Raw genomic sequence first — 16,833 nt, 5'->3', positions numbered from 1 at the left:
AATATTACTCTGCAAGGAGGAGATGGGTAACTGTATTTTCTGTTCGACTGACAGGTTTGTTACTTCTACAATGCTCTTTAAAAAGCAGTCTTAATTTCTCTCTGCCTATGCTTATTAGGCATTAATGAAAAAAAATAGGAAGGCTTAGAAAAAATAAGTTATTTATAAATTTATTTTGCCTTTTTTAAAAAAATACATATTTTGGGTTCCATGTCCCCTATTTTTTCAAGATAACATAGCATGAAAAGTAGGTTTTGTTTATTACAAAATTTGTTTATGGCAACTTGCTTTAAAAGCTCTTTTGAAAAGAAAAGAATCTGAATGCTGTTGTAAAATGATCATCAGAAGCCTGATTAACTTTAAAAAAAAATCATTTATCAAGCATGTTTTTCTAAAAATGTTTAAAACAATAAAAATATGCAGAATATTCAGTAGACAGGCAGAGCTGCTTCTTAGCAATACTCGTGGTTTTGCAAAATTAAATCTTAATGAGTATCAGCTGCCCAGGTCCAATGGTGTTTTAAGTAGTTGTATAAATCAGTAAAGAATCTTCAATGGTATGGAATAATTACACCAATCTGAACATGCAGTCTTCACACCAAACAAGTGTAATACAGGAAGCTGAATAAAGAATGAGCTGGAAGATAATTAGAATATAAAGTCTTAGTTTTGCAGAACTTTTTAAATATAAGACTAATCCCCAGGAATAAAAACTGTTAAAATTTAGGAAGCAAACTAAAAATTTGGTTGCTGCTTTTTGTAAGGATAGTGGAAAGTTTTTTGGGATTACAGCATGTATGTAAATTTAAGAAAACTTATTCCTTAGCAGCCCTTTAATGAATTTTTACCATTTAAGCATGCAATACAAGCTTCTTAATGTCTTGCTCTGTTGCACTTAAAAATAGTGATAAGGAGTGCTCTTAGTACTATAATTATTGTACATTAAAAATATTTTTGATTTCTTCAGAGATGTCGTAATTTTAGTTTCTTTAGGAGAAAAAAACACTAATATATCTACAAGTAATCAGAAAAAACACCAGAATTTCAAATCTCTTCTGTGCTGGCAGTACATATGTATCAGTTTCTGTGTTTTGCTTTGAAGTGATGAGGAAAGCATCACTCATTGTGGTGTGAAGGAGGAGTGAAAATCCTGACAGAATCTGTAGGCATCTTTCTTGGTTTTGAAATAAACCTTTCCAGCTCATCTTAAAGGAATGATATTTCTTTTGATATCTATATTTTAGATGGTAGTATATAAAAAAAACCACAGCAAATATTTGTTTATTATTGACTGTCTGAAATAGCAGTGCTTAAATAACAGTAACTCTCAGTACACTAACCTTCTGTAGAACTTGTGCAATAAACATTGTAGTTACCTATGTTCTAATATTGTGAGGTGTGCTTAGGTAACAGGAGGGACCTAAGTAACTGAAAAAAAAAAGATGCCCTACATATTTTTCAAATTGTCATAATGTTTTTGTTTCTAACACAAATTAACATTAGATGTTTCTTTTTCAGGGTCTGATTCTCACTCTCCAGATTCAGGTAAATAAAATACTGTGTTATTTATGCATCAGTGTAATACCATGTAAGTGGATGAATTATAACAATCTTCCATTTATTTGATTTCATTACTCCATACATCCACATACTTTAAGGAAAGCAACTGAAGTAATAATAATTGCAAGTGGTTAGGACCTCAAATTCAGGTCTCATTTGAAACAAGTGTTTCCCGTAGCACAGGATGTGTTGTCAGAAAATTAATTGTGTGGGAGAACACAGACTGCTAATTTGGCACCTTTAGCTTCAGTGGCACTTGCTATTTCATTTTTAGTTCCTTACTCAAGATTGCAAGTTCTGCCCACCCCACTTAGCAGCCTGCTCACATAATGTGTTACTTTTCCCAGCCTCTTACAATATTTTGTCTTCAAATCTGTAACTTGTTGAGGCAGGATAGTATCTCCCTCTATGTTTGGACAATGTCTTGAGGGCTTTTTGACTCTGAGGACAGAGACAAAACATGGCTGGTTGGTTAGAAAATTGAGGTGTCGTTCAGATTTGTAAATAATTGCAGTATTGGAACAACTAATCAGGTATCGTGGTGAAATTTGGTGAAACTGCCGTGACCAACTAACTATACGTAAGCTGGGATGTTTTTCAAAATCTGACACAGCTATGAAGTTCAAGAACCTAATCTATGGAAGTGTTTCAGCCTCCTTTATGCAGGAGCTGAAGCACCACCATCTCAAAAGGACTCCCGAGGTTAAAATAGATAGTCTGTACAAATATTGTGGGGAGATATATCAAACTGCTACTAGCATGGTCAGTGCTTGAGTTTTCTAAATTTTAAAGATAAATAGTTTGCAAAGGGGAAGCTTTAGCCCTCTTCTTATAACTTCCATGATGGTAACAGCTGCAATGTCAGCTGTGTAGTAGCTAAACTTTTACACAGTTTAATAGCTGGGTTGCTATGATGATAGTAATATAGAGATCTACTAACCACAAAGAAAAAAAAAAAAAAAAAATTGATTCTTTTTTCCTCACAAAAGCTTGGAGATCTTACAATGATGGAAGTAGAGAGACACTGAATGGAGATGCTAGCGGTTCATCTCTTACAGCAAAAGGTTTTAGGAGTGTGCGGCCGAATCTGCAGGATAAAAAATCACCAGCTCAGGTAAAACTGAACACACCAAGTTTCACGCTTTGGCATTTGTGTGTGGGTTATTCTCGGGGGATAGCATATATAGATGGGGATACCTCTACAGAACATTGTCCTGATGTTTTCCAGATAGTGGGAATCACCTGTTCATATAAGTCGTTACAAACTGTTTTACTTCATAGGTAAAGTATACTTCACACAGGATGCATGCCTCCAGATTAATTACCAGAAATTGCTTTCAATGAACAAAACAGCCAGCTAACTAAAAGTAGGTCATACACAAATACAAGCTTTCTAGGATCATTCCCAGACTTCAAAGCATATTTATTAATATTTTGCACTCGGAGAAATGCATCAGTCGTCAAAATAATATCTGAGGATAAAGGTTTATTAATTATACGGTAGACAATGTTTCTGCCTGTTTGGCAGAAAACAATATAATTAGAGCACACTAAAAAAAAACAAAAAAAACCCCCACACTCAATACTTCAATACTTGGAAACATGTTTATCTGTCCAAAAAAGATCAACATACCAATGTCATTACTCTGTCTGTTGCTATTTTCATTCAAAGGTTCAAGAGGCTCTGTGTGTTTTATATGTGTCTTACCTGTGAATAATAGCTTGTTATCTTTTGGAAATTGCTTACATATGTGAACAGTTTCATAGGAATAATTCTTAACGCGGTGTAACAATAGTTTTTTCACTCTGAGCAAATGGAACATATGGCTTTCTAAACACAAGCCATGCACCACAAAAGGTGGTGGGAACCTGACCAATTCAATTGTCCATTGAATCGAGCAATGTTGGGGTAAAGCCCTTTAAGTTGCTAGTTCCTTATTTAAAGATAAAAGTCAAACTGAGTTATATCTTCTGCTAACATTTACTTTCTTTCTGTTTCTTCTTCAATGTTATTTTGCTGTATGTCGATGCTTTTGGCAAATAAGGCACCTCTGCCACCTCCTAGAAAAGAAAGTTTTCGGAAAGCAAGAGTAACTAATCACAAGAACGAAATTAACCTCCAGGCAGTAACAACCGATCCAGCTAAACGCCTTCCCGCAGATACTGCCTATTGCACTAACGAGAAGTCTGTCCAGAAGACAATGTCTTCCCAAATATCTAACACAAGTGTGTCCTATGCACAAAAAATCACTAAACCACTGACCTCGATGTCCAGTGCAGGCACAAGCACAGTAGCTGGTATTAGTACTACTCTCCATCAAGGCCAAAGGCAGCAGTCTCAAAAACGTAGGGTATCCACCCTGAAATTAACCCGGACACGTGATCCAGTGAGCAGCATTCATTGTAATACACAGCAACAGCTCAAGCCTGTTGAAGTGCCAGTATTTCCACAGAGGCCTGTCTCACCTGCCTGTAACCCCGTGCCCGAGATACACACAGCATCTCTTTCCATTCAGATAGCTCCCATCCCTGACAATAAAGCAGAGCCTGAAATCCAGGAACATCCACCTAATATTTCTCCAGACATTTCAAAGATGTCTTCAGAGGATTTGGGACAAAAGTCTACACTTCTTCGTCCTTCACAGGCTGCAGAATGCCATGTGGTATATTCAATGTTTCCATCTTTTATTTTAGATCATTCATGAATCACTTAATAACCCTCTGTTTAGCTATACTTACATTATCAAAGTGAGACCTTGTGTGTTCTGGGTAAAACTACCTGTCACATGGATCAAAACAGAACTGAACAAAACCTGAAGTTTTTGGAAGGGTATTAAAAAAAAAAAAAAAAAAATTTACCCAGCTAGACTTCTTTGCTCTCTGTGAGCACTTTATGGAGTGCAAAAGCACAGCAGGGAGTTAGTGGATTGTAGATGATGCATCTGCTTAAGTGGCTTTCCCCAGAGAGGGTTGCATTAAAGTGTTGTGCTGCCATAGGTGCTGGAAGGATCAAGTACAGATAGAAAAGGGTTGGGTTGCAGGGAGTTCTACAATGCAGCTCTACCAGTTTGCTGGTTTTCCCACCAAAAATATATTTTCTCAGTCAGTGCTTTCTGCAAGACTAGTCACTGCTGTCTCCTATGGGTCCTGTGCAACAGAGCTTTCTAAAGAAAATAGGTTGATAAAATCTTTTGTCAACCACCTCTACATGAAGCATCACAAGGCACTGAACTTTTAAGTCCCTCTGTTTCCCCTATATACTATGCCTACTGAAATGAAAATTCTTTCTTAACTATACTACTCTTATCTAGGAGAAATGGGAGTACCGAGAACACAGTATGGGACCAGAGGAGTCTGAGCAGGGCTTACCACTATTCAGAAAGTTACTGAGTCAAATAAAACAAGCCTGGGAGAAATAAAGCAACAGCGAATGCATAGTAAGCGAAAGGGGAGCTCTGAATAAACTTTGTCATTTATGCTCTGCTTTACCTAGTCACATTAAGATTTTTCTATTTTGTAAGTTCATTATTCTAGTATATCTACCAATATACCAGCTTATCTGAGTTTGAAAGCCCTTCAGTTGGAGGCAGAGATTGCTATAGGTCCAGGCATATCTGCCTCTGAGCTTTGTCTAAACAAGAATCCCATCATGGTGTATTTGTGTCCATCTAGTTCTGCTGAAATCAGTGGGGCTACTCTGAAATAAATATGGCATCATCTTGCAGACTTAAAGTCCATTGACAGCCCTATTGTCAATAGTAGTAACACATCTGCTCTCTGACTGTGGTTCTTTCAGAACGTCACATTCAACCAGGTCTTTACTCTGAAAGCCAAAAGTATCTGCATTAGCTACAGGATAGTGTTACCAGTTGTAATATGTCAATTTCTCCCTTCAACTCCCAAGTAAAAATTTTGATCGGAACAAAGTTCTGTGAAATTATATGGCAACAATTTGCAATGCTTCTTTTGAATTCACTCCATTAACAAATGGGAGCACTGAATAATTAATCACATTTGTCATTCTCAAGATTAGAGCCAAAACTATCATCTTAAACCCTTCTATTAGGCTACATAAAATTCTGAACATTTTGAGAAAAAAAAAGTTGCTTTACCCTTGAGAAGAAGCAGTTTGCTGCTTAGTGATTTTTGTTAAGTAGAATGGCTCAGCTCAAGCAAGAGCCACAGTAAAGAGATCATGTCAGAAACAGTAATGAAGGCCGAGCAAGAGTTTTTTTCTGGTAGATAGGGTGGGTATGAAGATTTTAGGAAGCAGGCTTGTAAGCTTTTAAATATTGGCATCAAGGGATATGGTCAGACAGCGGAACAGATGTAGATGTGGTTGATAAAACTTATGCATCTCTGTTTTTTTTTCACTTAAAAATATTTGTTCCACCTATTAGCAATGTGATGCATTATATGTGCTCAGATAAATCAAAGTGTCTCTCAAACAGAAAGCAGTTTTATGACAGCTAAGAAGAATTAGGGGAAATACTTTTTTTTTATTATTCAAACTTTAATCAGAATGACTAAAAATAATGTATTTCCTAGCTACATTTTTTTGAATTTTAAAAATCAAAACATATTTTGCAGTTTCTCTTTATTTTAGAATCTCTTTTAGTTTCACTGTGAGCAGACAGAAATCAGAAAAAACAGCTTTTGTTTGACAAGACTTGTTTAGCAATTCTTCACTTTATTTTTCTGTCTTCTGCTTGGTTTCAGTGTGTGGGAAGAATGATCAGAAATTTGGCACTGGGTTTCTTTGAATAAAATGATAAAACTTTCAGTTGATCACAGGGATCATTAAGGAATGTAGCCAGCTTTTCAGACTGCATACCTTTTTTGCTCTGGATCATCTCTTTCTCTGAGTCATCATGCTTGTGTGATGCTGTGCTTGAAGAGGACTGTGATGGGTTTGCCCTTGGCTGGGAGCCAACTCCACAAAGCTGCTCTATCACCTTCCCCCCTCCTGGGGATGGGGGACAGAATTAAAGGGGTAAAGGAAAAAAAGCCTCATGGGCTGAGATAAGAACAATTTAGTAATTGAACTATAATAATATTGAAAATAATAGTAATGATGACAATAATAGTAATAAATACAAATATACAAATGAGTCATACACAGTGATACTGCTCACCACCTGATGACCAAGGCTCAGCTCACTCCCAACTAACGATCCCAGAACAGGGAGAGTCCCAAAACCACACTCCTGGAGCAGAGATAATAGTCCGAGCATCAGAGACCAAGAGCTGACTGAGGGAGGGAGACGACCCTGGGAGAGGGACCACTCAGAGCGAGGTGACCCGGAGCAAGAGATGATCCAGAGCAAAAAAGGGACAAGAGAGCCCTCAGCTATATACTGGGCATGATGTGCATGATACGGAATAGACTATTGGCCACTTTGAGCCTCAATCCTAAACCTGAAATCGAATCCTAGGCTAGTAATCGGGGCTGTGCTCCCTCCCAACTTCTCCTGCATCTGCAGACACTGGCACAGCAGAGAAGCTGAAAAGACCTTGACTGTCCTGGCAACAGCTATAAGCATCACTGTTAGCAGCTTTCTTCTTAGCACAAATTTAAATCGCATCCTCTTACTAGCTATTATGAAGAAAGTTAACTCCGTCTCAGCTGAAACCAGGACAGTCCCAAAGCCAAGATGCCATGGGCTACAGTTAGAAATTAAGGCTACAGCTATATTTCTAAAAAAAAATGTATTTTCTGATTCAGATCTCTGGTTGAAATCTTGGAACTATCTTAACTAGTGACAAAAATTTTGATCCCCTTTAGTGCTACCTCTCATGGTATTTGCAAAGTTCACGATTTCTCTCCCATAGACATACTAACTTTCAGTATACTATGCCTGACAGCACTTTCATTTTTAAAATTGTTTTAGATTTGCAAGCTCTACAGGACTTTGTACACCAGTCAAAATACTTTTGTACATGCAGACCATAGGTTGTTATGATAAGCTATATCCTCTAGGGATGCTCTTGGACTGCAGATTAGGCCCACCAGCAATGTTCAAAACTGACACAGAAACTCTCAAAAACCAAATACATTTAGAAAGGCTCTGTAAAACCAAACTACTCTCCTTCTGCCTCTGGCTTTATGTATGTGTAGGAGAATAAGGTAAGACTGGTTAATCATCACTTCTTAAGAGGTGGTGAACAAGAAATACTGTGCATGCGTGGGTATCTGTGTGCGTAGGGAATATGTACAACTATATTATCTCACAAAGTATGGAAAAATACAGCTGAGAGAGCTTGTATGGTCCAAGTTAATGTACAACAATTTTGCAGTATTTTTTAATGTATCTTGTTATGTTTATGCTCCTATTTGCACTTCATTTCAGAGCGTTATCTGCTGAAACTTTAGGAGCAAGCAGAAATGTGGTATGACTCACCAAGCTGACAGTTTGTAAACACTCCTATTCAGAGAAAGGTTAAACCCCTTAAAAGTACATATGAAAAGATGAAGAATTCTGAGCTGCATCTTCTGAAATAAATACCTGGTATTTTTATGTTTATTTTGTTCCTGGGTTCTTAAGTGTCCTCTTTTTCTAGAGACCACTCTCTAAAACTGAGGATGCAAAACATTTATCCTGTTTGTTTGAATTCCATGGATGAGTGAACACTTGGTTTAGTCCTGGTGTCCTGGAGGAATAAAAACTGTTACAGTAGTTGTTTATGAAAATTTCTTTTGTCAGCCTTATAGCTGTAGACAAGTGAATCAAGGAAAATAAGCCTGGAATTCAATAAATTGTTTCTGAATTGGTTTATCTAATACATTACTGTTTAATACATTAAGTGATGTAGAAGAGAGAGAAGACAAGTTTCAGTGTTTTGGGGACAGATGGCAAGCAAAGAAAATCAAGCACATAATTTTCATTTTTAAGTTCTGCGTCACTATAGTGTGGTTTTGCACAAGGGCTGAACTCCACCTCCTTATACTGAGTTTAGAATCTGAGGGCGAGGCAGTAAAAATGGGCATAGGAATATAACTTGCAGCATCAGTTTGGAGATTTTGTCATTGGCTTTTAACAATCAAAAATAGAGGTATTTTTACCCATTTGTGCAAGCGTATGGGTGTAATTTGATTGTTGACTACTAAACTCTGCTACGTATTAACAAAATGAGTTTATTCACTTATCTCTGAGTCTCCTTATCTCTATCCTAACTGTTGAAGCAAGGCCAGCACTTTGGTGTCACTGTAATCTCAGACCACTCCCCACAGATCTTGCATTAAAATGATAGATCACTGGTTTTGAAAACCATACTGTCACCTACCTACTTCATGTGAATTGGGGAGCAACTGTATTCTTCAGGCCTGACATTTTACTATTTTATGGAAAGTAAAGGACCAGCAGAAAGCTGCGCTTCAGACCTCCTATTCACTTCAAGACTGTGATGACATTTCTCAATCTCTCAAGGATTGCTCTGCAACCCAAGATAATTACGTAGTCTAACAAGTTTTTAATCATTCTAATTGATTAAGTACTTGTTTGGCATTTAATCTGTCTGACTTCTGCTAGCATTTCCTGTGCTGTAACAATAACAAAGCTAATCTCAAGCACACTGAATGGAACTGGTTTTAAAAGTTTTCTGGAATGCATTCAGCCTTGTCCTTTTCATATTTTTCACAGTGATGAAAAATACAAATTAGTAGTAGCCAAACGTATCTGTCTAGAGTTTACAAACACTTCATATTTTTAAAATGGTGTAATCAGTTTTCAAAAATAGTGGTTTAAATCACCATTTCAGTCTCTTTCCCAGAGTGATGGTTGTACCTACGACAGAATCCCAGAACCAGGCAGAATACTTTAGTTTTACTCTACAAAGCTGAGAAACTTATGTTGTGAATCAGTAACTAGAGTTGCTGCATTGATTGTACTCACGTTGTAAGAATGATGACTTCACATTCTTTTTTAAGAATTTGGCTGGATGTAATCAGCTATTATTTGACAAACACAATTAATTTAATTCTTGAAGAACTCAATTTCACTAGCTCTCTGGATGCACCCTGAATATCTGTTCTTGTGTTGTCCATCCCTTCTTTTCTCAAGTATGCAGGCAATGATCTCAGTTCGAAGCCAGAAGGCTTACTAGGTTTCTCAAGTCTCCAAGATTTCTTCTTATTTTAGGAATTTAGAGATCAATTTTCATATTTTGGCTCAGCTGTATACTTGAGAGCTTAATATTGGCTGTACCTCATAATTGTATTATGATCTCCTGGTTCATGTCTTTTGCTAGAGATCTTGAATTATGACATGGATGATGAAATTCATCATGAGTAATGGTTATATCTTTCCTCAATGTATCTGTGAGGTGAAATTACCATTTCTTATATGAGTATGTAAATGCACACATCTTAAACCCCTGATATACTATGCTGTATAACCGGCTGTTTCAGATCTGTATATGATGGCTTTTCATTAAATTATTTTAATAGTAGTCCACTGTTCTTTTGAAGTTTCCATTGGCAAATTAGTTCTCTCTAAAAATCATATCTCCTTTACAGTCATACACTCAAATATTGATTTTCTGATTAAGAGTTAATCTGTTCAGACTTAATCTATGGAAAGATTTGCTTATTTTTCAATTACAGATTTGAAGCACTGTTATGAATAAAATTTTGATTTTAAGCCATTTGGCTAAATTTCTTCACTGTTTTAACTGCAGATTTTAACAGCAGCTTCTGGACCCCAGAGGTCTAGTACTGCCAGAGAGCTCTTTTGAACCATTTGGAACAAGTGATGGATATCTGTTGATATGCTTAAGATTCTTTTCTGGAATGCTTATTCATAGGGATGGTCCTGTTGACCTCAGTGAGGTTATTTGTGTAAATTCTAGTTGGTCTCAGCAAGAATTATGGAGCTGGACCCCCAGTGACCTCTCATAAGTAGCACAATCTGGGTTGTGTTCCAAGTCTTCCACAAGGGCTTTAGAAGATATTTTCAGATTTTGGATTAAAGTGTTAAAATGGCATTTTAATCCGATGGCTTGAAACATTTTTTGAATGATTAGCGTTCAAGACATCTGTATATTCTGAGCATAGGAAATAACTGTAATATTATTGGTAACAATGTGATATCTGTGAGTAAAAGTTGCTTTTTTTTAGTAGTAATTACTGCATATGGTATCTTACTGTCCTCTATTTTACAGAAGTTTAAAATCCCAAACACTTCTTCCTTGCAGCTATTCCAGAGTTCCTCAGCCCTATCTGAAGTGAAACCATTAATGCTTCAGGACTTGATTTAAAGCTTATATCTAATAGGCATTATAGAAGGATTTGTGCAGCTGTTTAACAGAGATTGGATGCCACCATGCTTTTCATGCATCTTTAACTCAAAAAGAAGTTGCAGATGCAAAAAAACAGTTTCCGGACTAGTTTAAACCCAATGTCATGTGTCTGATTTGAAAAAAAAGAGAACATAAAGCTCATACGTTGTGTGGCAGTTTTCAGAAGCACTCTCCTGAGGATGTTCCCATATTTAAGGAATTATGCTGAAGCCAAACAACTAAGGCCTTTTGTATGAGTACAAAGTCATCCCTGTCCTGTTCTTGTGCTCCCAATCTTTGTTGTTGTTCAGATTTATACCAGTTACCCTAACAATCCTTGTGTCCTCTCATGTTGAAAAGGCTCCTATGTGTGACACCTTATCTAGTAGGTTGACAGGGTGCTTCCAGGGTGCTTGGAAATTCTAAGATCATCCAAACATTTCTATTAGAGAGGCAGTGGAGAAGATGTATTCAGTCACAAGAGGCAAAAAGTCCACAACCTATTGCTTGCAGATCATGTGAACATTCAATATTAGTGTTTCCGTTTAGTTTGCAGTCCTGCCCATCTGTATATTAGTTAATTTCAAAATAATACCTGTCCTTTGACAAAAAGAGAGCGACGTTTACAGAGATCAGACTTACAGATCCTTTTTTCCTTTTACAAACAAAATGAACATGATGTTCTCTAGCCTCATATTTATGAAAAGTATAAAATAGTGTGAACCTTCTTGGTGCACAAATGAGATCATTAATATATGCAGTACATTATGAATATTCATCCCCAGCACACTATGGTTTCTGGCATTGCTTCCACTAGTATTTGATGCATTCATTTCTTTCCTGTTTTCCTACTTTAATATAGAGTGTGATTGATTTATCTCCTAATCCACGTGAGTGTGAATTTCCTCGGGCTGCTGGAAAACACTTTTGTAATTCTCCTACACACAGCAAGAGGCAAAGGGAAAAGTTTTTATTCATTTGGTAATCTGTTTCTTTTCTTATTTTTTTTTCCTCAAATCTCAGCTTGGAAACCAGAAAGTAACTGCCCCCGTGATGGAGGTAAATGCTTCACAGACACACAGACAAACAGCAACAGAAGCTTCTCCACTGCCTCTTCCTCCTCCTGTGGTACCAGTTAACAGAACCTCTTTCTCACCAGACAGTGGCACCCATCTAGTACCATATTCTTTGCCAACGCTTGATGATTTTTTACCTTCACGCTTTTATAAAACCCCAACCCTTTCACAGTTTTCATATAAATACCCATACCTAGCTTCTGAAAGTATTATCCACAGGAACGAAACAGCCTCTGTAAGCACAGATTCTGCCATGAGTGAGTGCTCCTCCTGCACAGTGAGTGAGTCCTCCACAGCCATTCTAGATGAGCTGCAGACTTGCAGCTATGATACTACTGACTGCTCTGAAACACCTTCCCCAACCTTGAGCCAGATGTCTGCTGTGTCAGATGGCACCACCTTAACCAACACTGCTGCCACTTCTCATGTAATTATGCTTCCTTTTTTCCTCCTCCATTTTGTTCAAACAGGTTGTCAAAGGGGAAAAGAATTCAAACTTGTCTGTTATCGTGATACACAGACAGGTATTCCGTTAGTAGTTTTCCGTGTTCACAGTCTGATGTTATGTTTTGCAACAGTTGTTTAAAAAAAAAATCATTGGCATAGCAGATTTGGTAACAGAAAAATGGCACTAAGTTATCGCACAGTTGTATGGTCAGCTGAGGTGTATTAAACACTTTGCTTAAAATAACTGAAAATAAATTCAATAAATATCTGTTCCAAATGCATTGAAAGCCAGCAGTCTGTAGAGTTTGAAGAGATTTGTTTAAAATATTGTTAGCAATGTACAGGTTTTTGGAGTTTGTAGCCTTCGGGCTATCAGCATTTTTGGTTTATACTGAGGTACAGATTTCAGTAATATAACTTGTAATTTCATAGTAAATACTGGCAATAGTTAACGCATTTTTTTCCCCAGCCATGATCACTGACTGCACGAAACCGGTTTTCTCTCCTCTAACCTTTTATTCTCCTAAGCACAGTTTCTTACAGGAGTGAACTTCATAAATAATCTTGTAGTACCCAGTTGTCCTGTTACTTTTCTCTTGGTAAAGTAAAGGAAAAAACAGCATGCAATTACACGTTTTATACATACATTCACTTTTCTGTACCTTAGTACACTCATGTATGGGTAGAAGAAAGGTATGGAATTTGGGTCAAATCCAGATCACTTCTGATTTCTTTTGAGATTATCTGCATAATAAAAATGAGGCAGAACAAAGCCTTCATTTAAATTGAGCAATTTGTTGCTGAATTACAAAACAGAGAGATGTTCTGAGACCAAAGTTTTACTGGGTCTCAACAGTGTTGAAACTTTGTCCAAATACTTCATCATGCCATCATTTTCAAGTCTGGGGAAAAAAAAAAAAAAAAAAACACAAAAACAAAAAAAAACACAGTGTATATAAAGTTTCATGTATATTTTATAAATAACATTTTAAGCCCAAACTTGCACAGTCACCTGGAAAGTCAATAATCTGTTGTCCGTGCTCTGGATGCTGTTAAGTAAAAAAATAATATTAATAACGGGCATGTAAAAGCTGTCATTCCTATCTTTTGTAACACAGGTCTGATTTTTTTTTTTAAAGTCAGTACTGTGAATCTGCATACAGCCTAGTAGCCGTAACCACAGATACCATAATCAATATAGACTAGTGTGTGTAAATAAGGCACAATCACTACATGAGCATTTGCTAGCTATGGAAAGCATGGAACATTTATATTTTCTTCTAACCTACTTCTAAAATAATCAGCTAACTGTATTTGTTTTCTTTGAGCACATTTTTGTAAGCTGAAGTGAACAGTCCTTCCTTCTTTCCTTTTTTGGGTAGTCTCTCCTGTGGAGGGATATGTTATGGTCAGTCTGACCACCACTTCCTCTCTTAGACATGGCATGGATGAGCATAACAGTTGTTCACCATTAATGGACAAAGAGAAAGGATGAGTCTCCCACCAAAAGGCAGAAATCCCCAACCAGTCCTAAGAGCCCCACAGAAATTAAACTGCTGGCAAGACCCACCTCTGCAGTGTAGAAAAGTCTTTCTTCCCATCAGCTGTAGAGGAGGGACAGATGACGATAAATGTGTCCGTGAAATGAGAAAATGATGGGGAAGCTGGTGGCGCACACGTGTGCTCTTAGTGGCTCTGCTCTTGTAATGATCTTCATTCTCAAAGGAGACTCCTGTTGGTCTTGTAGATGAAACCTGCTGAGAGAACAATCAGAGTAATAGGATCGTGCCATCCAGCACTGTGCCCGCATAAGATGGAACCACACTTTCAAAGACATTGTGTCCACATTGGGGATGTTTGTTTATTCTTGAGGTCCTTAATGAGAGCTTAGGCAAAAAGGTTTTACAGCAGATCTTCCAAGAAGAAGAAACGGCATCAAGAAGAGATGAATCAGCAAAATTGTAAAATATTCCAGGCAAAAGTTAGAGATAAATATAAAACTGTGGTTAGTTGTCCATACTTCTAGTCACAGATTACAGCTTCTTTTAAAACCTGAAGTATGAGAATTGTAATTCTTATTTGGGCTTATGCTTAGAATTGGAGTTAAAATTGGAGAACAGCTGGTTTTGGAAACTATTTTTTCTGATGCTATTCCAGTTATGAACATTTCCCTTATAAAGTAATTTTCATGCATTCTTTTTGTTTATGTAGTTTTAAATCATGGAAACTAGTGGAAACTTGGAAATGGAAGTATACCTTAGATTTTTGCCTTTTCCCAAGTTCCAAGACTGTTTCAAGCTTCCAGAATTGATCTGAGTATTTCGGCCTAATTTGATGTCTTGAGGTGGGGGTCTGCTGTGCAGCGTTGTTGCACAAAACTGCTCAGACATTGGTAATGGGACCTCTTTGCCTTTGCTGCCTGCCTCAACAGAGAGAAAGCAGCTCCAGTACGTAATAGATGCTTTGCTCTGCTCTGATTTGGGAGTCCAGAGAGCTGTTCTTTCTGATGCTCAGGCAAATTAAAGGAAGTTTAAACCTAGTACCTAGGAGCAATCTTTACAAGAGTTTGATTACCTAGTTGTAGAAGTAGGTAGCTCTGCTAGTAGGTAGCTCTGCTAGCAGTGGAGCACAGGTAAAGTATACTGGAGCCTGGGGAAGTGAACAGCATGAAAGAGAACACAGAATGGTTTGGGTTGGAAAGGACCTTAAAGATCGTCAAGTTCCAACCCCCCTCCCATGGGCAGGGACACCCTCCACTAGACCAGGTTGCTCAAAGCCTCATCCAGCCTGGCCTTGAACCCCTCCAGGGATGGGGCATCCACAGCTTCCCTGGGCAACCTGTTCCAGTGTCTCACCACCCTCACAGGAAAACATTTCTTCCTGGGGAAGGAAAGCAGATTGTTTCAGAACCTCTTGTGACTAAAGGCTTGTGATGCTTCTATACTGGCTGTTTACATAGCTTTTCCATTTTATGTTTTTGATTTTGTTCTTTTTGTTTGCAGTTGTGGCTTTTTTAATTGGTGCTATTTATTTTTATTGTGATAAATTACATATAGCATCCCATAGTCACTCTAGCTGGCTTCCACCTTTTAAAGAAGCTTTGGCTCACTCTCTTCAGCTAGTCTTAATGGGACTTTTCCCTTGGTCTGTACAGAAGTTCCCATTAATATCAATAGGGCTTGAGCATGTGCCTTAAGGAAATGTGTCTCTTGGAGTGAGTGATCTGTGACAGGCAGTCTTTGTCATGCAATGAGAGGAATTTTTACTTCATTTTATATTGCTGTCAGATCTCTGCAGACCTTGTTTATGCCATCCTCCTTTCCTTGACTGTGGTCTTACTGTCACCTTCTCATGACTTCAGCGTGCTTCACAGATCGCACATACAAGGAGAGAAGCGGGGCGGGACAAGGTATAGGAGGAACACGTTCTGCTCCTCTTGTGACGAGTTTTGTATTTCAGTGAATGCAGGTGCCATTATGGCTAGCTACCTGACAACTGGTAATTGTGTGGATGACAGTTTTGCATCACTCTTTGTTTGGGATGGCAGTCGGAGGGCTTTATGTGTAGTTTAATGGGATATTGTTTTGTTTCTCTCAGGCTCAGATCACAGTGAATGGGAACTCTGGCACTGCTGCCAGCCCAGTGACTCACTTTCAAAGGCCTTTTTCCCCTTCTTCAGCTTACCCTCCACCAGCTTCACTCAATTCCAACATTGTTATCATGCAGCATGGCAGGATGATGGGTAAGCCTCACACAAAATGTTTGCTTTAAACAGTATGCAACATATTTCAATTCATGTGGCAAAGACTGTGAACAATTGCAGAGTGCTTCGCATCCATAATGCACGTATTGTCTATTCATCTGCCTTGGGAAGTAAATGTGAAAAAATAGCATTTATTGTTAGATATAGTAGTGATCCCAAACTGGAGTTACTATTAAGTTTTATTACTTATGTGTGTGAGAATGATCTCTTTCCACCTTTCTACTAGCTTTACCAAGGAAAAAGCATATACCTAAATAGGTAAACCTGTGCAGCCCCTTCAGATTTTTCCTTCTTTAAGAAATCAAGGACCAACTTTGTACATTGGTTCTGCCCACAACTTCTGTCATCTTCAGTAGAAATACTGCCAACAAAAGAAGGGGCTCTGGGCTTTTAAACACCCAGAGCCATGTCAATCTATCATTAGTTTATGTATCATTTTTTGTAAGGCACTGTTAATTTAAAAAAAAAAAAAGAACATAATCAGCCTTAGAAAGGCCAGTATAATCTAGTTTTGTCAGTACAATCATTTGCTTGCAACTTTTTCTAATGGAGTTTTGTATATTCAGATAAGACTATACACACATTTGAATGCAATCCTGGAGTTTACTTTTTTGTTGTGCATGCAGGGAAATTAGGTGACAGTTCTCAGTCTGAGATTTACGGCTGAGATAAATGCTGCTATCCATATGTGATGGGTTTGCCCTTGGCTGG

General features: G+C 37.7%; 1 protein-coding gene across 1 annotated transcript in view; it reads left to right on the top strand.

Moving 5' to 3' along the window:
* Positions 1–16,101, top strand: part of LOC104472076 (sorbin and SH3 domain-containing protein 2-like) — a gene marked incomplete at its 3' end in the record, with an annotated part of 24,003 nt that extends 7,902 nt beyond the window's left edge. Inside the window, exons 2-4 of the mRNA XM_010087621.1 lie at positions 1,519–1,545; positions 2,550–2,674; positions 15,957–16,101. Of these exons, the coding sequence (XP_010085923.1) occupies positions 1,519–1,545; positions 2,550–2,674; positions 15,957–16,101 (297 nt within the window). The remainder of the gene's footprint in view (positions 1–1,518; positions 1,546–2,549; positions 2,675–15,956) is intronic.
* Between the last annotated feature and the right edge of the window lie 732 nt (positions 16,102–16,833).

The sequence above is a fragment of the Pterocles gutturalis genome, unplaced genomic scaffold (assembly GCF_000699245.1).
Source record: "Pterocles gutturalis isolate BGI_N339 unplaced genomic scaffold, ASM69924v1 scaffold21266, whole genome shotgun sequence".
Lineage (NCBI taxonomy): Eukaryota > Metazoa > Chordata > Aves > Pterocliformes > Pteroclidae > Pterocles > Pterocles gutturalis.
This window is presented reverse-complemented; position numbering and strand designations above follow the sequence as displayed.